General features: G+C 40.9%; 1 protein-coding gene across 1 annotated transcript; it reads left to right on the forward strand.

The window, feature by feature from the left end:
- The first annotated feature begins 2,081 nt into the window (after positions 1 to 2,081).
- Positions 2,082 to 4,043, forward strand: LOC115255980 (uncharacterized). Its single transcript, XM_062860648.1, has one exon. The coding sequence runs from the start codon at positions 2,082 to 2,084 to the stop codon at positions 3,981 to 3,983; it is 1,902 nt and encodes a 633-aa protein (XP_062716632.1). The 3' UTR covers positions 3,984 to 4,043.
- The last annotated feature ends 21,717 nt before the right edge of the window (positions 4,044 to 25,760 follow it).

The raw sequence follows: 25,760 nt of genomic DNA on the forward strand, positions 1-25,760 counted from the left end.
AGTTAAAGATAGAGGCATTCGAACCCAAAGTGTAACAAAGCTTATAATGAAGTGAATCACATTTCGTCCCCTTAATGCTAGAACTAGGTAACTCGAAATTTGACGTTTTTGAGTTGAATATACCATTATATCGAGCTTTTTTAGCTCTATTATATATCCAAAGACCAATGAAATATGATTAAACACGACGAAAATATTCACCAATTTCAAAACTAGATATCTCAGTGTAGAATACAAGAACTGAGTGCTATAACTAGGTAACTGAGAAAATCATATCTATTTCCAATCGCACAGGTTAAAATCTATCGGACGCTTGGACGTGGAAATGTTACTAGTCATTCTTTTGTCAGTAGATTGAAAATCTACTACTGTTTTTCATTTTAGGCCAAAAAAATTAAAATATTTTACTTGCATTGATTTAGCTAAAACTGTGATTGTTCGTAGACGATTATTTTATGAACATTTTGAGGTGTCATGTGGTGGTATAGCAGGCATCCTAGCAAATTCAGTAATTACACGTCAATTTCAATCTGTGAACCCTTTGCATTTGCATAATGCAACAAGAAATTTGAAAAGAATGATATCAATAGTGGTAAAAACTAGGTATCTCAGAACATCTCTTCCATTATTTGTGTTGCATTTTGAGTGCTATAACTAGGTAACTCGACATTTTTTTAACCATTTATTGTTTTTATCAAAAGTTTAAACCAAAATAGTTCAAAACTTTTTCTTGTAGCAGAAAGAGTAGAAGCTGAATAAGCAATAAATGCGAAAAAATAATCATTTTCAAGGATCCATACCTTTGGAACAACTGCATGAAAAATTGTCAAATTTTCAAAGTCGTTTTTCTCGAAACTATGATTTTTGAGTTACCTAGTTCTAGCATTAAGGGGACGAAAATTTGATTCAGTGATGTAAGCTTTGCTGGGAAATCCATATTATGATTCAGATGTATCTCAAGTGTGGGAAACACATAACACATAGGAAAAACATATCAGACTAACGTTGACGATTTTGACTGAGCTCATAAGTTAAAACACATCAATCGATCGTGTCATTTTTTTTTTCAGCGTACCTGGCCATTCTTCCATCGCTGGAAATGAATTGGCTGATGAGTTAGCTCGCACTGGAGCATCACATGATTGACACCTGGGATGCCATCCAGCATAAACAGTATTGGAATAGTTTGAAGTCATGTCGACAAACAAAATTGCATTGCACCGAGCCATCTCCAGGGGTGGCGAAGTATCTAACAAATCTGTCCAAGCAGAATTGCAGCATGCTGGTCAAAGCATTGACTGGCCACTGCCGACTCAACTATCACATGGCGAATATTCAGCAAGCTGATTCATTTGTATGTAATTGTTATGAATCCGATAATGGAACTTCGTATCATTTGATATGTAACTGTCCACTTTTTGCGCATTCGCGTTTCCAAGTATTCGGTAAATACTTATTAAGCGAAACTGACTTCAGAAACCTGAATCTTCAGGGTGACCCACTGTGGTAAAAAGCTATAGGCTCTCTTTACGCTTTAGGCGTCATCGCAGTGCCCTTTTCAGGACGCTGTGTGAACCCGTTGTGGTACGCTTATGTGTGTATGACGAACCTATTCCCTTACCTGTCCTTTTCCCTATCCTATCGTTTTCCTTCCCTTCTTCCTCAAGTAATGAATATGGTGAATAGGCTCGTGTTCATGGCGATGGCACAAATTTCCCAAATGGAGGAGAACGTACCTCTGGAGTCGACCTTCTGCTACCACAGTTCGTAATATGTTACATTCCTATTTTTTTTTTAAAGAAAATCTCTCAAGACTCAACCACATTTTTGTAAATAAATTCCAACCGAAATTTTTCAAAATTATCGGTTTAAAATGTTTGAAGCGTAACCAAAAACTGTATCAACAATTTTGTGGTAAGATTTGATAGGCCATAAGATTGCTAAGAATTCGAATATTTCCGGGAGAAATAGACAATAATATTCCTACAATTATTCGTGGAAAATTCATACATAATTTATAAAAGTGAAAGTCTATATCCTCAATTTATCTTTTTTATTTATATTTTTTTTCTTTTTTCAGCATGCTCTTGCAACTTCTAGTTCTGTACCTATGTTTTAGGTCCAGCAATTCAGCCTATGTTTCGGTTCAATCACCATACGTGAATTCAGCAGGGGTGAACTACGTCGGTGGCCATGCTCAGTACCATTCAGGATATTTGACGAGTGCAGCAAGATATCCCAACCAAGTGCAAGCTGTTCAGCTAGTCGGTAGCCCGTCGTATCAATCATATCCGTCCTACTATCCGTACAATATTCAATCTCCAGCGGTATCTTTCGCTCCGCATCCATTCCAAACATATGGTCATGCAGCGGTTGGTCCGGTAGTGTATGGTGGAGTTCAAAGGCCATCCGTTGTAGCATACGCTCCTCAACCTTTCTACCCAGTCGCTACCCCACATCAGGGTCCTGCTGTACACGCTGTGCATGTTCCAGCGGCGCCTGTCGTTCCAGTTCACGTTCCTGTAGCACCTGTTAAGCCAGTAACTACGGTAACAAAAGTAGCAGCTGTTACACCAGTAACGACTACTGTTACCAAAACGGTCACTAGAGAAGAAGAAACTTTTTCTTCCAGCACTGAAACCCCGCTTCCGGTTATCAAATCACGCAAGTACAAAGTTAGAAGACCAGCAATCCAGAACCAGTTCTATGACATCGAAGAACGGGTTATTATTAGGCCTGTCGGAAGTGCCCTTGTAGAACTGGAGCAACCGGCATCCAGAACTGAAACGAAGGTAACTTCCCACACAGTTCAGACACAACCAAACAGGGGAAGTGGTGGGCAGGGACGTGCAGTATTTACCGGAACAACTACCGTAACTCAGAAGCCCCAAATCATTCACACTGTGTACCAGCAGACACCCGTGCAACACACTCCAGTAGTTGCTCCACATCCTGTGATTATTCATGCCAGCAGTGCTGGTCACGTTGTTCCTCAACCTGCCATCCATCATGTGCAAGCACCAGTACCTGTATATGTAAATCATGTTCAACCAGTATACGTTCCAGTAACACCTGTTCCAGTTAGTACTGCGGTCACTACGTTCAAACCTGTACATCACGTAACCACACAAATTGTAACAACTCCTGCTCCAACTACAGATCCCTCTGCCATATCTAGCACAGGCTACGACTACGATGACTCCGTGGTAGTGGAGCCACGTGGAAGTGGCTCGACATATCACGTTGTCTCAAGTACCGAGGCTCCACTAGAGCATTCGACTTTAGATGCTACAGCCAAGTACAGAATTTGTGACGAAGTCACTTCCGGTGATCTTCCCAAAAGGGGAGACATCGCAATCACATATGCTTCAACTGAAGCAACACACCAAGGTCTTTCCGAAGCGGATCATTCTACTGCTTCAAAATCTACGGTAACACCTAAACCAAACCTCTCTGTATCCGCGTCATTCAAAAACGTTCAGGTAAAATCTCGAGTCGATATTGAAGATCAAAACCAATCACAGTCGTCAGTTTCGGAACGCCAACAAACTCAATCGCGCAGAGGACAGATAAATGAAATTACAGCGACATCGCCGAAGGTCATCATAGCTAATGGTCTTTCAGCCGATCAAGCCCGTTCGAACCAAGATCAGTTTATTCGACTGTTGTCCGAGCGAGATTCTATTTCGGAAGTAGGTTATGGGCCCAACACCGACACTTCAAGTAGTCTAATCAACACCTACGTTCGAAGTCGCGTGCTATCAGCAACGCCTGCCCCACAAGGCGCTAAAGAAACAAGCAGAACCGTCAACATCCGAAGAATAATTGTATCCCGACCGATTGAAACCGAACAAGAGGTCGAGGTTCGGGAGCACACCTTCTCTGCACATCCCACCACACACCAAGTCACATCCAGCTCGGAGCAGGTTCCCGTCTACACGACGATCAAGCCACCAGCATTTGCCAGTGATGATGCCAAATAATATACACCTAAGTTGCATTTTACTCGCCATGAAACAGAAATAAAACGTCCATTGTTATCGACACCCAGCTACTTACAATTTCACTTTTACCGAATCCATTTAGAAATTCAAATTTCAATGCACAAGAATGCACGACCTGCCGAATTACCCAAGTGTTGCGATCAGTTGAATTCAATTTGTCGTCTTGATCGCTAAGTCACGCGCGCTAGAAGTCCACGCATAAATTAATTTTGGGGGCTGCTTTGTGAGTCAATGCTCAATAAATCTCCGTCCTAGACCTTTCGGTTTCAAAAATCTGAAGTCAGACGGCACTTAATGACTTATGTAACTTCCTGTTCATGAATGCTATTCTAAGAAACCTGTATTGAACAGTATCTGTCGATTGTGTAGTGCATCTATTGAAATATTGTTATTTGCTCTAGCTTGATGAAAAAATCATATGTTTCTAAGATTTACACACTTTCATGTTTTCGGAAATTTTGTGAGGCATCTTTTGAAATTGGTTTTAGGAGAAGAAACATGTCGATTATGACAAATAAATGTACACCACGTTAATGAATGCCGAATGATTAGATTCAGTTTTGACTAATAAAACGACGAACTGTTGAGCCCTTTTTAACCAATTCGCATGTAATTTTATTGAGAGGCTTTTCATAATCCACGTTGACATTATGGGGCAGGGGAAATCTTAAATCTGATAAGCCTACGCATTATATAATTTATTTTAAATAAAAATACATGTGTCAGTTTTGAGTTGCATCGAACGACGAAGACAAATTAAAATGGCAGCTATATTATCGCTCAATTAAAAATTAGAAATTAGCAATAAGGTACACCGGGGCAAGTTGAAACGGGTGGGGCAAGGTGAAACAGCGGGTTTACATGATGTTTTCTAATGATGATAAACAGTTTGGTCGCCATAACACACAGTTTTTGATTCAAACCATCTTATAGCAAACGATAAATTTCCAAATTGTATTGGAATCTATTTCAAAACTTCGTGTTTCATATTACACCATCCGTTTCAACTTGCCCCGGTGTACCTTAAACTTGATCAAAATCGCCTAACACTTTGTATGGGTGAAGCAATAAAAATTTCGGTTTTTGTTGAATAACTGGCAATCCTATGGATATTTGTTAATATTTTTTGTGCAGATGATAAAAAGAAGGAACATCTCTCTGTTATCAAAGACTTCGATAGTTTTTAATATTATTTCTGTGAGATATTGGCTATTGCTAATTTTTGCCGTCTCAGTGCGCGTTAATATTTTAGTCTATTAAAATTATTTAAATAAAAGGATTCACGGCAAGCCTTGTTGGATATATCCTCGGTTTCCTAAGTTTAGGTGATAATTGATTGGTGATTTTCGCAAATTAATTAGCTACATATTGCATTCTATTCGATTCCGATGCTTTGGAATAAGTTTACTTCAATTTATAGTGAAGCCTCGTGGTCGTGCGGTTAGCGTCACCAAGCGTATAACCGTACCATGCCATGGGGTGAGGGTTCGATTCCCGCTCCGAGCGATGAAACTTTTCGCAGGAAATGTTTCTTCCTCGTATCCACTGGTGCTCAAAATATGTGTCGTATCCGTTATCTTGTGTTAAGTTTCGCTCAGTCTGTACAGCTGCTGCTGGCTGAAGACGTTGTCCGTGTCTTTTTAAATTTGCTCACTATGATGTTTTAAAAATCCATATTCACAGGTAGGTACATCGGATCCACATTCAGAAAAAAAAATATATAACGAAATAGCTTCGAGACAATAACTGCCATACAAAAGGATTTAAGCTAAGAGAATGCGTTCAATGCTTTCTGCTCATCGGACTGAAACTCAAGCGTTCGCATGCTTAGCGCTTTTATAGAAACTAGCAGTCGGTATAAAGCTTCGAAAATCGCAAAAGCGTTCGATTTCCAGGCGTGCTTCCGCGCTTCTCAAGTTCGAAAACCTATAATTCGAATCGGGTTCAGTTGAAGCATCATCGGATACGGGCTGAGATCTCAGTTCTGTTAATGAAACTTGTTAGTGACAAAATCGTGAAAGATAAAACTAATAGCGTGAAATGATAAGTCATATAACATTCATTTATTCTTCAATGATGCTTTGAAATAAACATAATTCGTTGATTAATTTTTGCCTTTCTCGTACACTAAGTGTACTGGAAAGGCTATATGTTCACTCCAAAAATGACTTTTTGATAGAAGGCCCGGAGGGTCGTGTCACATATACCAATCGACTCAGCTCGACGAATTGAGGTGATGTCTGTGTGTGTGTATGTGTGTATGTGTGTGTGTATGTGTGTGTACAAATAAACTCACATCACTTTTTGGCAGTAAACCTCAACTGATTTTAATGACCGACGGTTCATTCGACGCGGCATCTGGCCCCATTGTTTCCTATTGAAAATGGTTCGGATTGGTCCAGCCGTTCCGGAGTTATGGTCATTTAGGTGTTCCGGACAGGTACCCCTGGAAGGGGTTAGACATGAAAATGCACCAAACCCATGCATTCTACCCACCAAACCAGGGCATTTTCGATTATCCGATGAACGGTAAGCAGGAAAATAGTCTCGGACTATTTCTGAACCAGTAGTGTTCCAGAACCGGTTCCAGGTGTCCCGCCTGAAGTGGCCAAATGTAAAAGTGAACATAACCTATTCATGCGACACATCAAATAGCTGTAATAGGCGAAAGTGGCCAAATATAAAAGGGAACCAAACCCATGCATACGACACATCAGAGCGCGGCTTTTTTTTTTATAACCTAATGAAAGGTTAGCAAGAAACTAGTCTCTGACCATATCTAAACTGATTGTGATCTGAAAACGGTTCTGGATGTCCCACCGGAAGTGATCAAATATAATAGTGAACCAAATCAATGCATACGACACATTAAATAGCGGCATTTTTGATAACCTGTTGAACAGTTGGCAAGAAAATAGTCTCAGACCATATCTGAACCGGTCTTGTTCCGGAACCGCTCCTGGGTGTCCCACCGGGAATGGCCTTTTATAAAAGAGAACCAATTCCATGCATGCGACACAACAAATAACGGATTATCCGATAACCTGCCGGTAGTGCCGGAACCAGTTCCGGGTGTCCCTCCGAACCAAACCCATGCATGCGACACAGCAAAGTGCGGCTTTTATGAACGTTAGTAATCAAATAGGTTCAGACTTTACAGGACTGTTAGGTTTGTGAATGCATACTTTTTAAGGGGTGATAGAGGATCATAAATGGTGAAAAAGAAAACATGCTACGCATATTGTCTAATCGTTACGCAGTAATTGAACCTTACATGTTTTTGACTTCGCTTGCATCAAACTGGCTATAACTAACTATAAAATGGTCGAACTTATCGCAGCTTTTCATCCCTCATTCAAAAGATTATTGAATTTTCTTCCAAAAAAAAGATCTTAGTTTTCTAAAGCAAATAAGCACGAAAATAGTGCTTTTTAATTTGTTTCTATAAATTACACAGCGTAACAAAAATTAACTTTTGGCCTATTTCAAGAGCAAACTTATGTGTCTCTGACCGATTTTGGGCCGCTGAATCCGAATCCGTGCACAGATTTGCTCCAGCACGTCACAATTTTGAGCTATAGCTCAATTTATAGGGCACCATATGCGATTTTGGGCTTTTTTTACTGCCAGCCATTAAGCATGGAACTATTTTTTTTTAACCAATCAATTAATTAACATCTATATTAACGGCTTATGCAAAATATTTCGTTTTACCAAATCGAAATTGATAGTTTTAAGCGAAAACCTTTTTTGGTTGGTAACGTTAGCTTTATTATTCACATTGCTCAAATACGGTTCAAAAATTAGGAAAAACATTCTGGTCATCTCTTCGAGTGGCCTCCACATCTTCTCGGGCCCAGGCCCCCACAATCCTTAATCCGGGCCTCCATTCGGCACATCAATTAGTGGAATTATGAAAGTGAACAAAACCAATGTTAGCTAAACATAAATCAAATCGTGGCTTTTTGATAGCCTGTTAAATGTTAGGTAAGATTTAAAGTGAAGAAATGGTAAACGTCTTCATATATGCAAGAGAACAAAATCCTGACCAAAAAAATCTCATCAAATCACACCATTTCAAATTCATGCGGTGTTAATATAAAGTAAGATGGACCACGTGTTATGGGAAAATTATAATTTGATCGCATCAACAACGAATAAAGCTTTTCGAATCTCCTTTTGTGTCTAAAATTACTGTGCACAATTTGGGTGCGGCTGGTTGAGCCTTCGCTCTTCTGATTGCGATTTAAAATTGAATGGGAAATTTCCCTTTTCTGCATTTTTTCACAAGGAGGTCAAGTTTTACATGAATCGTATTAAGCGTATTCTCAGGATCGGCTAACGTCGACGGGAAGTTCATTAGTACATATTTGACGAGAAAGGCACTATCACCACTAGGTGGATTAATCTGGGTTTTTTTTGAAAGCATTGCGCTTTCAAGCTTACAGGCGTTTCTTCTCCATCTACTTGATGAGGAAGAACAAATGAATCCTGGAAGGCCATCAAACTTGTCGTTTGCACTCTTTCATTTACGACAGATTACTACAGACTAGCTTGGTAGCGCAGTTGGAAAAGCACATGTCTAGCGAATAAGGATCGTGAGTTCAAATCTCACCTGAGCTGTGGTTTTTTTTTCAGAATTTCATTAATAATTTATCCATCTTTTTCATACATGTATGTTGAGTTTCATTAAATATCATTAATTGACCACACGGATTGGTATACCAAAGACTTTACCCTTAAGTTTATTGATTTATTTATTTGATTGATTCAACTGACAATATGGTGTCTCATTGAATGTCTACTAAACTAAAATCACAATAACAATACATTGCTCAATAGTACACAGTGTGCAGAACAACTACGGATTACATAGATTAGGGCTCCCAGTAGTAGTACCGTCTACCCTCGTTGGTTTGACCGCATCTAATCTGAACACTTTTTTATTTGACCTCCGCTAATCTGCACATCGTTTAAACTAAAAGTGGTTCAAACGTCATTGTGCACATGGAACGGGGTGAAACGGAACGCAGAATCAAAAACAAAGAAAGAACTTAAGAAACAACATTTATTTGACACTAATGCAAATTCGATCTAGTCAAACAAGAAGTTTGAGCATTGGTTTTTTTTCACAAATATTTGACCCTGTGTACTAACAGTTTTAATAAATTAAATGGGGTGACCGCTTTTAAATTTATTGTTCCAAGTTGCACTACACGATCGCACATGCTTTTCGGCGTAGCGGACGATATTTATCTCATCAGCTTCGATCGTAGGGCAGTGGATTAGGGAAGACAGCGAGCCAGCGAGGATAGGCTTGACGATAAACTCGACCAAGACGAAGTACATGATTGCGGGTAGAGAAAGAGACAGGCCTAGTGGGTGTGAGTGCTGTAGTAGGGATTGATGGGGATGTGTTTGCAGTTGTTGAAGAATTTGCATATCTTGGCAATCTTGTGACAAGTGGCAATGACGTTTTCCGTGAAGTGCAAAAAGGTATTGCAGCTGCGAATAGTGGAACGGATTGCGTAACCGTAGCATGCAAACGCAAACGAAACTCTATCTATAAAAGACGCTGATTTTTCCGGAGGCGCTCTACGCCAACGAGGCTTGAACGTTGTACATAGGATGTACATAGACGAAAAAAACTTTCGGAGTTTTTGATTGCAAAGTATTACAGACAATTCTTGTTTGGAAAATAAGAAGACCAGTTCGCGTTGAGCATCCGGAGCAATCGGTTACTCAGCCATTCCGTACCTTTACTTAGAAGTATTTTTTTCGTTGCATACCACTTTCAGTAGCGCTACGCCATCCGTGTCACGCGTAACCCGTGTGACGTTTTTCTCAACACACCCGAACGTTCTTGATACCAGGGTATTAGGAGCAGGTGATAATATTCCACCTTCTCAAGTACCTCGCGTCTCCATCGGCGCGAATCAGGCGAATAGACTTCAAGTAAGTGAAGTGACGAACCCGATCATTTGAAAATATTGTAAACCGTGCGCCCCCACTGAACCAAGTGATATTTAAGTGAAGTTGGTTTTTCAATTACGTGCTTTTGCAATTACGTACCAAATAGTGTTCCACTCCCAATCCTTCCCCTTGCGGCCGCAACCGGGGAAGATAGCAGGTGACTGCTATCAATTTCTGCGGTTCAGTTAGCAGTGCAACTGCACTCATGTTAAATCTGTTTTGACCCCAGCTCTTCCATGGCCTTCGCCAATGTAGACGACCCAGGGGGGTCGTATGGCAGAAGCTTTCCAAGTTTCATGGATCCTAGGAACGAGTTCGGAGCTGTTACCACACTGCTCTTAACAGGCAACGAAGGACGTAATCTACCGATCGAGCCTTTCATCATCGCCAAAACCATTGAAGATGCTGCAGGACCAATCGAAGACGCAAGAAGTGAAGACAAAGGAAGACGTTACGTTTTGCGAACCCGAAAAGCTCATCAGGTGGAAAAGCTGTTGAAAATTACCCGACTGATCGACGGTATGGACGTTGAGATTAAGTTACACCCAAGGTTGAATGCTAGCCGGCGCGTAATATCGACGTTCGATCTCATCCACAAGAGTGAAGCAGAAATTGCAACTGGACTAGAACACCAAGGAGTCATCGCAGTCCGTAGGATTTTGAGGAGTAACAAGGAGAACACTCCCGCACTTATCTTGGCTTTCAACAAGCTGGTTTACCCAGAAGTTGTTAAAGTTGGGCTCACCCGAGTCCACGGGCTCACCGTATTATCCAAATCCTCTACTGTGCTTCAAATGCTTCGATTATGGTCACCCCCGAAAAAACTGCACTAATCCTCCGCGGTGCTACAATTGCTCTCAGGGTCATGAAGCAAGAGAAGTATGCGAGGACGAACCGTTTTGCCTAAACTGTGAAGGCGGACATAGACCAAGCAGTCGTCAATGCGGAGTCTACAAAAAGGAATTGGAAGTGATTCGCACATAAATTGATTCCAAAATTTCATATGCCGAAGCCAGAAAAAGAGTAGAACCAGGAAACGGTAGCTATGCACATGCTGCAGCGCAACCTCGTCTAGATCATGCCAGATTCAATGCACTCTCTTCGCAACTGCAAGAAATGCAGATTAAGGTTGTGCAGCTGGAACAGCAACTGAAACAGAAGCAGTCAGTAGAGCAGAAGCTTGACCAACTTATTGAGCAGAACAGGCAAAAAGAAGCAAGAAACAGCGAAATTTTAGAGCTTCTCCGCGTACGTGAAGAAAAAATTGCGAAATTGGAAACACAAGTCCAAAACATGACGTCCTCCTTTGAAAGTACACGCAGCGAACCAACATAATCAGTCAACAGCGAATACGAGCAAGATGGAAACAAAAAGAAAGGAAAACGATCAAAACACTAAAAACAACAGCAGAAAAGAACAGGAATGTCCCCTCCACCAGCCAAAAAATCATCGAAAACATCTAGAAGTCCATATTTGACCAGACGTACGTCTAGCCTATCTTCAGTTGAATCAGTTGGTAAAGCAGACGTTGGAAAAGAACAAACGCTTCAATTTCGTGATCTACGATGGACCCTCGCAGTACCCACACTACAAAGTCATCGCGCACTTCAAACAACTCCAACAATACAATTCAGCTCCACCACAACTCAAGCACCCGGTTTGGGGCGTGGGAAAGTGTAGTACCACTCCCACTTCTATCAGAAGCGCAGCAGGCAGGGGAAACCATCCGGGACGCTGTACCCCAACCCGTTGAAGGTAGACCCACCTCTGCGGCCGGCAAACTGCCGCATCAGAAAAGGTCAAAACAATGCAGAAATAATCACCTCCCTTTCAACCTCCCATCTCATAATGTCAATCTGATCCCGTACCCAGCCATAACACACCCCAATACCAGTGAACTAGCCGTAAAACAAACCGCTTACTGTGAACCAACAATTCAAAACGTTAAACCAACACGAAGAACTCTACCGATACAACTCGATCCAATCATCGGCTCTATCATCGAATCAGAAATAAAAGGTGTCGCTTCTTGCAGTTTCGGAGTGGGTCCGTAAACCCCAGGTAATCTCCCGTACTAGCCCTGACAATAGACAACCACATTCCTATGGCGGCAGCTGGTGTGGGAACCTTGCCACCCCAGGCAAGTATACTCAACAATCCGCCAAAAGAACACATTATTTTCGCCACGCCGTCCTCATCCTCAGAACACATCCGGACGCCGCATCTTGAAATCTCGGTCGATGAACCATGTATTCAAACCATCATCATCGATCAAGAACGAGAACGCTACATGTTACCTTATATCGGAGAGGGGTCCGTAAACCCCAGGCAATCTCCCGTACTGGCCCTGACCATAGACGACCCCATTCCTATGGCGGCAGCCGGTACGGGAACCTTGCCACACCAGGCAAGTATTCTCAACCCTCTATCAAGAGATCAAGTTATTTCCGCTTCATCGCCTTCCTGTACAGCAAATACTCGGACGTCGGTACAGCAAAGATCCGCCGACAGTATTGGAAGCCCAAACAAAAGACCCGATCCAATCGCCTGCCCTATCGCTCCAACATCATCGACTCCACTGCCCCTATTTGTTCAGAAATAGAAGGTGTCGCTTCTGGCAGTTCCGGAGTGGGGTCCGTAAACCCCAGGCAATCTCCCGCACTATCCCTGACTATAGACGACCCCATTCCTATGGCGGCAGCTGGTGCGGGGACCTTGCCACCCCAGGCAAGTATATTCAACTATCCGCCAAAAGATCAAATTACTTCCGACCCGCCGTCTTATTCCTCAGCAGATACGGCCTACGGATGATCTTGTGAGCTCGGTCGGCGAATCATGTATTCAAACCACCAACATCGATCCAGGATCAAACGGCATAGCGTTTTGTAATATCGGAGTGGGGTTCGCAAACCCCACGCAATCTCCCGCAATCTCGGCCCTGACCATAGATGACCCCATTCCTATGGCGGCAGCTGGTGCGGGGACCTTGTCGCCCCAGGCAAGTACCAATAATATTCAACAAAGAGAACGAGTACTGTTCCCAACTTCCCTATACCCTACAGAAGAGCATCATTAATCCATACTACAGAGCATTGAAGAGCTATCAACTACTCCCACCGACGACACTAACGACGCCAACGAAACCTTCGCTCTTCAGTGGAACGTCCGCAGTGTATGGCAAAACTACCCAGAGTTCCGCAAAATAGTTGACGAACGACTTCCCTTAGTTATCTGCATGCAGGAGATGATGACGAGACGAACTGATCACCTCGTTAGCAGCAACTACGCATGGTCCATTTGTAATCAGCCTGAAAGCCTTGGTAATGGCATTACCGGTCTCGGAATTCGTAAGGACGTCCCTTACAAAACCATCGAGAACACTTCCGGTTTACACGCTAGTTTAGCCAGGATCGGAAAACCATGGAACATTACGGTTGTATCAATCTATGTACCACACAACCTTAACAATCAGCAACTGATCGGTAAGTTGAACCATCTCTTGCTAACACTTGAGCCACCATTCCTGTTCTGTGGGGACTTCAATGCGGCTCATGAAGTCTGGGGCAGCAAAAAATCAAACTGCAGAGGTGGGCTACTGTTGGAGTGGGCTGTAGACAACGATCTCCTTGTGCTGAACGATGGGTCTCCGACTCATTACCATAATGCAACGGGTTCCTTTACTGCTATTGATGTCTCTTTTGCTTCCAACTCGCAGGCATCTAAACTGTTGTGGCACTGTGAAGATGACCTACATGGCAGTGATCATTTCCCCATCCACATTAAAACCCAGAATCCACACACCAAACCTGTTATGAGGAAACGTTGGCTTTATAAAGATGCTGACTGGGAAACATTTGAGCAGCTTGTGTCTCAAAATATTCCAGCCGGAACAAACCCCGATATTAATCATATCACTAAAGCGGCATTAGAATCGATACCCAGAAAGGCGTACAGGGGAGGAAAAACCAAATTTGGTGGAATCAAAAAGTTGCGCCAAGTGATAAAAAGGCGAAGAATTGCCCTGAGGAGACTACGTAAAATGCATGACGAGGATCCTGCAAAAGAAGAAGCGAAGCTGCAATTCAACATCGCGAAAAGTGAAGCTAGAAGAGAAGTAGAAGAGGCCAAAGCCAAATCCTGGGATACCTTCCAGGAGATATTTACGAGCAACTCATCAACATCGGAGCTGTGGCAAAACTTTAACCGCTTAAGCGGTAAAAAGCGATCTAAGGAACTCGGCCTAATCATCGATGGGAAGCACTTCACTAACCCAGCAGAAATTTCAGACCGATTTGCTGAAATATTTGCTGCAAACTCTGCAACAGCCAGATATCCAGAATAATTTCTAAGGAAAAAGCAGCGATGTGAAGGAACAACAATTGAACTGGATGATAACGAAGAATCTCCGATCAACGATGATTTTACCATCCAGGAACTATTCCGTGCCTTAGACAGTACAAAAGGAACATCAGTGGGGCCTGACGAGATAGGCTACCCTATGTGAAGCACCTCCCTTTTCACTGCAAAGTGAACCTATTAGGAGCATTTAACCGAATATGGTCCAGTGGCGAAATCCTGAGAGCTGGAAGGAAAGCGTTTTTATATCAATTCCTAAACCAGGTGGAAATGCGAATTGTATCGATAATTTTAGACCAATTTCTCCTACGAGTTGCATCTCTAAGACATTTGAAAGGATGGTCAACCACCGGCTTATTTTCCACCTGGAAGATCAAGGTAGTCTACACCATAGGCAATTTGCATTTCGAAGAGGGAAAGGCACCAGTAATCTTTTCGTTGAGATAGATGACATTATAACGGAGGCTGCCAGGAAAGGTGAACATTGTGAAATAGTTACACTCGATCTTAAAAAAGCATACGACAGGGTTTGGCATTGGATAAAGTCAGTGGTAGAACACAAAATGGGAAGTAGAATGAACAGATTTATAATCAGCTTTTTGCAACATCGTACGTTAGACATACGTAATGCCTGAAGTTCATAGGCACAATATGTGTTGGTGGAGGCGAATGAATTAAAATTAATAAATTTAAAGCCTCAAAAAAAAAAAAAAAAAAAAAAAAAAAAAAAAAATATGTGTTGAAAAATTGACAAATTGAGTGGAAAAATTGCGAAAAAATCCACGTAGTTCTGGTGGGATTTGAACCCACGTCTCCCCAAGTTCGCTAGACAGGGCGCGATAACCAACTCCGCCACAGAACAAGGTAACGATTCTGTGAAGTAGAAAGCCAACCTGAACCCAAAGCCCACCTCACCCCACGTTCTTTCCTCGCAATTCACCATCTCCTTCGGTCCTTAGATGTCCACTTCCAACACTCTCTGAGCGTGCCTACGAACAACAGTGAGAGCAAGTAATTTTTAATGTCGAGACTTTTGCCTATCCACAGCACATTCTCATCCACAACTTGCGAATGAGACCATCAGTGTGTGTCGGGCGTTCGACTCGGTCGCATGTCCCTCGCACGACCGCTCACACGAACCATCAGGTATCAGAAGGCCGGCTCCAGAGGCACGTTATCCTCCATTTGGGACATTTGTGCCATCGCCAAAATAACAGCCTATTTCATCATCTATCTGAGGGAAAAGGAAGGAAAAAGGATTTGGATGGGGATAGGGACAGGTAGGGAAATAGGAAAAATACCCTGGAAGAGGGTACTAACGCACAAGCGTACCACAATGGGTTCAAACAGCGCTCTGAAAAGGGCACTGTAATAACGCATAAAGCGAAAGAGAGCCTATAGCTCTTTACCACAGCGGGTTAAGAACAACAGAATATCCTGAAGATTCAGAATATCCTGAAGTCAGTTTCACTTAATAAGTGTTTACCGAATACTCGGAAACGCAGTTGCGCGAAAACTGGACAGTTACATATCAAATGATACGAAGTTCCATAATCGGATTCACAGCTATCACAGGCAAATGAATCAGCTTGCTGAATATTCGCCATGTGATAGCTGAGTCGGCAGTGGCCAGTCAATGCTTTGACCAGCATGCTGCAATTCTGCTTACACAGTTTAGTTAGATACTTCGCCACCCGTAGAGATGGCTCAGCACTATACAATTTGGTCTGACGACATGACTCCAAACTATTCCAATATTGTCTGTGTTGAGTGACAGCCCAGGTGTGAATCTGAAGCTTAATCCAACACTTCGATATCGGAATAGCTGGCTCAGGGCCAATGAAGTCATGTGATGCTCCAGAGCGAGCTAACTCATCAGCCAATTCATTTCCAGCGATGGAAGAATGACTAGGTACCCATAGAAGGTGAACAGCGTTTGCTGAATTCAGCTCCTCGATTTGAGTTCGACAAGCGATAACTATCTTCGACCTGGAGTTGGCCGAAGCAAGTGCTTTAATAGCAGCCTGGCTATCTGAACAGAAGTATATTACTTTGCCCATCACGTGCTGCTGATGTGCTGATTGCACTCCGCACATAAGAGCAAAGATTTCGGCCTGAAAAACGGTGCAGTGTCTACCAAGTGAGTAAGACTGATACAGCCTTAGCTCACGAGAATAAACACCAGCACCTGCTCGACCTTCGAGAAGGGAGCCATCAGTGTAACATACGATGCCGTCTGAAATACTTCTTTCCAAATATCCAGATGTCCACTCTTCCCGGGAAGGGAATTCCGTGGAAAATGTCCTATACGGAAAATTACAAGCAATTGTAAGATCACTTGGAGCAAGAACAATTTTGTCCCAATTCACCAAAAGTGAAAACAACGAGATGTGTGTTGATGTGCGGTTCACAGGAGTTTCCTCTAGTAGACCGAGTACCCGTAGACGGTAAGTGCAAGAAAGTGCTTCTTGTTTGAGATGAATGTGTAGTGGGGCAACGTCAAAGAGAACTTCGAGCGCTGCCGTGGGAGTTGAAGAGAACGCTCCAGACATCGCCATTAAGCACATCCTTTGGAGATGGCCTAATTTTGATTGGACCGTTCTCACTTCGCCCTTTTGCCACCACACAAGACATCCATAAGCCAATATTGGCCGAACCACAGTTGTGTAAATGACACATTCTACCGTGACGTTACAACGTTTTGACGCATTCGTAGTCAGATTTTCCTCTATAACTCATGGAAACGAGCGTAAACCGCAAAATATTTTTCCATATTCGGATTCCTCGTAAAATTTCCGATATATTTGACCTATTGAACATTTAGTTTTCATTAGAAAAACGTGTTCAAAATGCGTATTTGTAGCGTGACGTTACAACGCGCTAGAATCCGACCCTCTCTGACGCGCTACCCACATCTTAAAAAATCTGCTCGGATTTTTATGATATTCTGAATTTTTTTTCACCATTGAAATTTATTGGTTTGTGCTTCAATTCAATGGAATAAAACATTAAAATTTCGGATTTGTTTTTGAATAATCGACTTTAACATTTCGTGACGTTACAACGCCCGTTCAATTTCAAACAGGGTTCTGCTCGCGTTGTAACGTCACGAAAATGCACATCATGTTGGAATCAGAATAATCAGCCAAATTTACCCGAATTTGTGAATATATCATTGCATTATCTTCACTGCTCCAAGGGAAACTTTATTCTATTGAAAATCCGTTTTGTGATAAATGGCTCGGAGGGCCATGTTATTGCTATCAATAGTATTAATACTCCTTCATGAAGGTTAATGACACCGGCACCCATCTTTGGTTTAGTATCACCCATATTCTTCTAGTTTTGTTCCAAAGACTAGCGCGCTGAGATCCATTATTTTGCACCGCCAGATATTTAAATTTTTCAGCATACGCCGTCGAGATAAGGCACATTCTACCGTGACGTTACAGCGTTTCTACGCATTCGTAGTCAGATTTTTCACTAAGTATAATTCATAAAAACGACTGTAAATCTCAAAATATTTTATTATATTCAGATTCCTAGTAAAATTTCCGATATGTTTGACCTGTTTAACATTTAGTTTTCATTAGAAAAACTTGTTCAAAAAGCGTATTTGTAGCGTGACGTTACAACGCGCTAGAATTCGACCCCCTTCTACCGCGCAACCAACATCTTGGAAAATTTGCTCGGATTTATATTTTAAACTGAAAATTTCTCCCACCATTGAAATTAATTGGTTTGTTCTTTAATGCAGTGTAATAGAACATATACCTTTCGGATTCGTTTTTGGATAACCGACTTTTATATTTCGTGACATTACAACGCCCGTTCAGTTTCAATACAGGGCTCTGCTCGCGTTGTCACGAAAATGCACATCATTTTTGAATCAGAATAATCAGACAAAATTGCCCGAATTTGTTAATATATTATTGCTTTATTTTTACTGCTCCAAGAACAACTTTATTCTATTAAAATCCGTTTTGGGATAAATGGTTCGGAGGGCCAAGTTATTGCTATCAGCAGTATGAAAACTCCTTCATGAAGGTTAATGGTACCCATCTTCGGTCTAGTACCACCCATATTCATCTAATATTGTCCCAAAGACTAAACCGTTGATATTCATTACTTCGCACCGCCACATATTTAGATTTTGCAGCATAAAACTAATCACGCCGTCGAATTAAACATTTGTTTCAATAATTTATGCAATGTCATTGATTCAATTAAAAACGCTTTACGATGTGCGAGCAGTTATTGAACCAAAGACATACCTGAGGATCTGTATACCACTTAGGGACATCAATTTCTGTGATTCCAGAGACAAATAGACCCAATTCCATCCTATATCCATCCTATATATGTCAGAGTCATAATTACTTAGAGAGTTAGTGTCTTTGGCAAAGTTGTTTGATAAGTCAAAAACTTACAGCTGATTTACTATTGGATTGAGATTCAAACACACTGGGCGACGCTTATTATTATTTCTCAAAAAGTTTTCAACAAATTTTGATTAGTTGAGAAACTATTTTTTGGCAAAATCTTTGGGCACTTTATAAGAAGTTACAACATGTTGAATATTTTTTGAATAAATATAAAGTGCATTATTTTTCAAAATTTCAACTACCACTAGTCAGTTAGAAACTTGAACCAAACGGCTTTTAAACTGAAAATTCTTGACAAGATAAACAACTTTTCCAAAGACATCAACATTCTAAAAGTCTAAAGTCTAAGTAATTAGAGTCCCGAGATATATGAGTTTAAATTTCGTAGGTGTTACGTCTGTTTGTAGGTGATTCTTGTTATATCAAAAATAGATGTAACACTGACGTAATATCCATCCCATATATTCAAGATCCCTACTATTTAGACAGTTGGTGTCCTCGACAAAATTGTTTGGCTGGTCAAGAACTTTCAATTGATGGGCCGTATGATTTCAAATCCTTCCACTAGGAGGCGCTAGAGGGCATACACATTTTTAGTTTTACTTATCTCAGGGTCGTGATTAATTGGAAAGATGGTTGCTTCATTAAAGTTGTTTGGTAGATCACTAGACTTTCAGTTTAAAAGCCGTATGGTATTAATTTTTGCCACACAATGGTGGTAGTTGCAAATTTTCAAAAGCATGCCAATTTTATTATTTACCCAAAACACATTCAACAAGCCGTAACTTTTTATAAAATATATAAAAAATTCTCAAATTTTGACTGATAGTTCCTCATCTTGTTATATGTAATTTCTACAATTTTGGACTTGGTTGGTTAGCTCTACACAAAGATGGAGCGCTTTAAGTAGAATCATATTTTTCTATTAACTCTTATATCTAAGGAATAAGTGAATCAAATCAAGTTAAATTTTGAAAGTTACGAATTATAGATTGATCTCTGATTACAATTTGATTTGAATACAATATGTCCGAAGTGAATAAAGTTCCAGCTTGTAGAATACTTTTCAAGAAATTCTAATCCTTTGCCTGCTTTTGCAAAATGGAAACTAACGTCTTCTAGTGGCAAAATCTCGCATCTATTGGTAAATCAACTGCAAGTCCTTTACTTACAAAACAACTTTGCCGAAAAAATCGTATTTCTATGTAAAAGGGATCCTGATGATGTGAATGTGATGATGATGATGTATGAAATTTAAAATTTGTAAGTTCTCTAGCGCGGGTGAAACTTCTTTAAATCAAACTATCCATCAACTGTAAGTCTTTGACCAACTTAATAACTTCGTAATTTCGTCAGTGTTTCGTCTGTTGGCCACTCATATCACAGAAATTTTCGGTTTGAGTGGTATTAGATCACGACTAAAAATTTTTACAATATCGCAGTACAATTACATCGTAGATTTTGGCCAAACACCGTCTCCTCCGTCCTTCAAAAGTCTACGTAGTTTATTGACCGGCAATGGTACGCAATTTATAAACGATATCTCGAAAAAGAGCTCATACAGAACGAGAACGAAGCTATTTTGAATATAGAACTACGTTTGCCTAATTCAGAAGCCGTCTAACCCAGAAAGATTTGGTCTTTTCCACAGAACTTTTTTTCGTGACGTTACAACGCAAACTTCAACCAGGTGAAACTCAGGCTTCCGTGAACCGATTTTCTTTTTTTTAGTCTCATTTGAAAGATCTTTTTGAGTACAAAGACCATACAAAATTTCATATTTGTATCGTTTTCCGTATTTGAATAAAATTTAAAAATGTTGATTTTTCGTGACGTTACAACGCAATAAAAACCCATACTATGATCAGCCATATTTCAAATTTGTAAAGTCTTCCGATTAAAAATCTTTTTATGCTAAAAAATCTACATACATTTATCTACAAATGATGGAAGATTTTTGAAAAATCAGTGCGCTGGTGTTTAAAATACGATAGTTTGGTTGAAAAGTGTGCCTAAAAGACTTAAAATCACGATTTTATTGTTAAACTTAATCGTCGTTCAATTTATATTTATTGTCACACTAATATCATGTCGAATACATTTTTGGGTGACAAAAGTAATGTAGAATGTGATAAAAATGTCAAATATGCCATAACTCAACTTTGAAAAATTGGTATTGATGATACGGGGCCCATAGAATGTGTCAAATCCATTTGATATATTTGGGTTTTAGACCCCAAGTTGTACCAAAAGTACGCCGGCATTGCCCGAAGGCCATACAAGCTTTCTTGATTCTGAACTCAATGTGAGGTGTCCAGGAAAGCTTGGAATCAAGAATGACTCCAACGTACTTTACCTGTTCAGTCACATCGATTTCAGAATCAAAGAGACGCAAAGGTCGAACGCCATTACGGTTTCGCCTTTCCGTGAAAAGAACAAGAGATGTTTTACTCGGATTAACCGAAAGGCCATGTTGGCGACACCAACCCTCAACTACCTGAAGGGCGTTTTGCATCAGGTCGAAAAGGGTGCTGATGCACATACCAACTAACAATGTTAGGTAGTCGTCGGCAAAACCATAAGTAGGAAAACCGCTATTATTGAGTTGCCTCAATAGCGTATCTGCTACGAGATTCCACAAAAGCGGTGATAAGACTCCCCCTTGGTGGCATCCACAAACACTCAATTTCCTAATCCCTGCTAGACGCAATGTCGAGAAGAGATATCGGTTTTTGAGCATTTGGTGAATCCAATTGGAAATCATTGGAGATATACCATGACTCCGTGCGGCTTCCAATATGGCATCGAAAGGTACGTTGTCAAAGGCACCCTCGATATCTAAGAAAACACCCAAACAAGATTGCTTTTGAGCGAATGCTTTCTCGATATCGTAAACAACCTTGTGTAAAAGAGTCACAGTGGACTTACCAGATTGGTAGGCATGTTGGTTCACATGAAGAGGCACGTTGGCCAGAAGAACATCACGGATGTGATGATCCACAATGCGTTCTAAGCATTTCAGAAGAAAAGAGGTCAAACTGATAGGTCTGAAACTCTTTGCTTCTTCATACGGCGCACGACCTACTTTCGGAATAAACTTTACAGTAATATCCCTCCAGGATTTGGGAATATACCCTGTAGCAAAACTGCAAACAAGTAGTTTTTTCAAAACATGTTTGAAATAATCAAATCCCTTCTGAAGCAAAACAGGATAAATCCCATCTGCCCCAGGAGATTTGAAAGGAGCAAAGCTATTAAGAGCTCACTCAATCGATTCTATAGTTATAATACTCCGAGCCGAAGCTAAAGAATCATAACTACAAGAAAAGACATCAGGATCATCCGAAGATGTAATATCCACACATCCAGGGAAGAGTGTGCTGAATAAGCATTCCAGAACTTCCTCATCAGAGGAAGTCAGATCGCCATTTGGCAAACGAAGTTCGTTCCCCCGGAAATCCTTAGATTTCGCAAGGATTTTGTTCAACCGACTGACTTCACTCAAGCTGGAAACATTTGTACAAAGGTTTTTCCAGCCGGATCGTTCAGCAGACCGGAGAGCTTTCCTGTAGGCCTTGCGAGCCGACCTGAAGGTCCGAACCAGCCAAACGTCGTCTGTTCCAACTCTTTCTACATTGTTTCCTGAGTTTCGCCAGATCAGAGTTCCACCAAGGGGTTCCTCTTGTGATCTTCACAGACCGTAGAGGGCATGCTTCTTCAAAAGCTTCCATGATGAAGGTCGTTGTAGTATCAACGGCATCATCTAAATCACTTGAAGTGTCAATGAATGGTGAATATCCATGAAATTTGGCTGCAACCAAATCAGTATAAAGATCCCAGTTTGTTGACCGAGGATTCCTGAAACGCAATGTTTGCGAAGTAACATTTAAATGTTCAAAAAAGATATAGCGATGGTCAGATAAAGATTCTTCATCTAACACATGCCAATTGGTCAGCTCGTGACTAATTCTGCTAGAGCAAAGCGTTATATCTAACACTTCCTCTCTAGCAGATACCATGAAGGTTGGGCGGTTGCCTATGTTAAGTAATGCAAGATCTGTACTACTTAAGTACTCCATCAAACTGGAGCCTCTCAAGTTAATGTCTGAGCTGCCCCAGATGATATGGTGAGCATTAGCATCACAGCCAACAATTAGCGGAAGGCCTTTTGAAGTGCAGTAAGCGATGACTTGTTTGAAAGCATCCGTAGGGGATGGTTCATCATGCGGTAAATACACAGAACAATAGACGTATTTCCTGTTGAGGTTTCCAACAGATACATCAATTGTGATAGCACATACATCTCTGGTGGATAGTTCAGAGATGAGTGTAGCAACTATTGCGTTGTTGACAAGCACACAGGCTCGAGGCATGACACGCGAGTTTGCCATTTCATGTTTACTGAAACAATCGCTACCGACACTACACAGCTATCTAGGCTGATCGAGAAAAGAAGTTAATATTGATGATCAACTTCATATGGACTCGAACAGCCGCTGTCACCGCTGTCAGCGCATGACAGGCCATGGAACAAAAAAATTCCAACCATAGAATGGACAATCAAATCCAAAACAAGAGCCGGACAGATGCCTCAAGTAGCAGCGAGTACTTTCCGAGAACATGTGCAATAGACCTACCATCAGCACCACCTATGGTACACCGACGATTTATTAGCAGATGGAAAAGTTGACTTCGGCATAATTGATCCAAATGTTAGGAAAGAAGGCAGTATTCCGCACCAATGCTCAGTGTTTTCGGCAGAAGCAGCAGCTCTAGCATATGCAACTCGGTTAGTGGAAGGACCATCCGTTATATCCATCGATTCTGCCAGTTGTCTGGAAAGCCAGAAGCTGGAAAATCAAGACATCCATACATACAAGCGTTAGGAAGAGAAGCGGAAGCAAAAGATGTTACATACTGCTGGATCCCGGGCCACTCGGGGATTTCCGGAAATGAGGAAGCTGATCAGGCAGCAAACCAAGGAAGACAACAGGAAAGAGTTACCAAGGCCGTTCCAGCAGCAGATATCGTAAGATGGAGCAAAACGGAAATATGGAAGGTATACCACCAAACATGGGACTCGACGGACAGAAGAACGACCAGAATAGTGAAATTGACAGTGACAAATGGACAAATTTACCTAACAGAAGAGAACAAATCGTATTAACGCGCTTACGATTAGGACATGCGTGGATTACCAAGCACCATTTGTTCGAGAAAAAACCAGCGGAGGTATGTGAGCCCTGCAGGAGAGCGAAAAACATTCACCATATTTTAGTTAGTTGTCCGCAGTACGCTTCACAAAGACAGGAAGTGGATCTTGCCTATAACTTGAAAGAAATCTTGAAAAATGACCTAGAATCTGAAGCAAAAGTGATTAGCTATCTAAGAAAAATTGGAATGTATAAATTTATATGAAATTATTCACCATTGTTAGAATGTTACAGCTTAGTTATGTATTAGCCAATAAATAATAAAGCATCAGAGACGAATGGTAAAGTCTCTCTAAACAAAAAAAAATAAGAAGACCTGGGTTCTATGTTCTGGGAAACTGGAGCAACATGGCACAAGACCGACGAAAATGGTGCCCTGCTATACGCTCGGCATTGGGTACAAGCTACTCTGTACTGTAGCCATCAAAATATCAAGGTACATATAACGTAAGGTACTAACGTAATCATTATCTCATGACAGCAAACTTGTTTCCTGATTTGCCATCTAGATGGCATCTAGGACTTCAAAAACATAGTTTTGCTATACGTAATGGACCCATACCAAATAATACCGCCAAAGGCATGACACCGAGAAGAGAGAGTGAAGTACCGTCGTGCGGGGCTACTTTTGAAATACGGGGCTACTTTGGAAACTTTTGAATATGGATTTTTTGAATTTGAAATATCGTTCAAATCTGTTTGATGTCTTTGGGACTATTATGACGCAATATTTTCCCCTTCATTTGGTTGAAATTGTTTTTCAAACAAACTCTTTATTGCTTGTCAGGAGGCGAAAAAACATCGAATGAATCATAAAAATATACATAACGTATCAGAACATTTGTTCTGTAAGCATTGTTTCTGCAGTTCATAAATTTCAAAGGGTTGCTCAATTCGTGCAAGAAGTATCGACGTAGCATATACAATCGAATATTTGTATGGATACACAATATAAATGACCGTTTCACCTAAATCGGCACCAACATTTCAAAAGGGCGTAACTGCATTTACAACCAATGCCTTCTCACAAAGCTGTGGAGCGTATCCCATCCCTCTCGAGCAATCCACTAGCACAAATAGAAAGATAAAATCCTCCTCTTTCGATTAATGGATTTGAATGGCGTGAGATGGAAGAAATACGAACCACAGCTCTGTGAGAAGGCATTGGTTGCAAAAGCAGTTACGCCCTTTTGAAATGTTGGTGCCGAAATAATGGAATGATGCCCCCCAGACAGCCTTTTAGTCTATATTAAAATATCACGCTGCTCATAAAACCAAAGGTAGCACAGAACCACCTAAAAACGCATATATTTATTGAAATCATGTATGATATAGTATACAACAGTATTGGTACAAAGTAGTACTCTAAATAAACCCGGAATTTTAACTGCAGTTTTGTTTTAATTATGAATGTCCAAAGTAGCCCCCCTCTGGTTCTACATGATATGTCTCCGATTGATGTATGGACAACTTTTTTGTTTATGGATGGATTTAGTTCAAATTTTGCATGCATCCTACATACATACTCACAATTATTATGTGTAAAAATTGTGGAAATACATTCACTACTCTGGGAGTTATAATGTCATAAAGTTGAAAGACCATTAAAAAGTGTATAAAGAAGCACGACGGTAGTCAAATTTACATAACATAATTTGTATGTAACTCCTAAAATGGTACTGTAGTGTATATAAGGTGTTAGTGCCCTAAACCAAGGTTAACCCGTTTTTCAATTGAGATCAGCACTAAAGGAACCCTACAATGAAAAGTTATTCTGTGTATCGTTGAATTCATCCATCTCGTTCATTTATTATAATCTGTCGTCGTGA

The sequence above is a fragment of the Aedes albopictus genome, chromosome 3, assembly GCF_035046485.1.
Source record: "Aedes albopictus strain Foshan chromosome 3, AalbF5, whole genome shotgun sequence".
Classification (NCBI taxonomy): Eukaryota; Metazoa; Arthropoda; class Insecta; order Diptera; family Culicidae; genus Aedes; species Aedes albopictus.

Coding starts and splice junctions, on each gene's coding strand:
- LOC115255980 (XM_062860648.1), top strand. CDS start 2,082: ATGCTCTTGCAACTTCTAGTTCTGTACCTATGTTTTAGGTCCAGCAAT.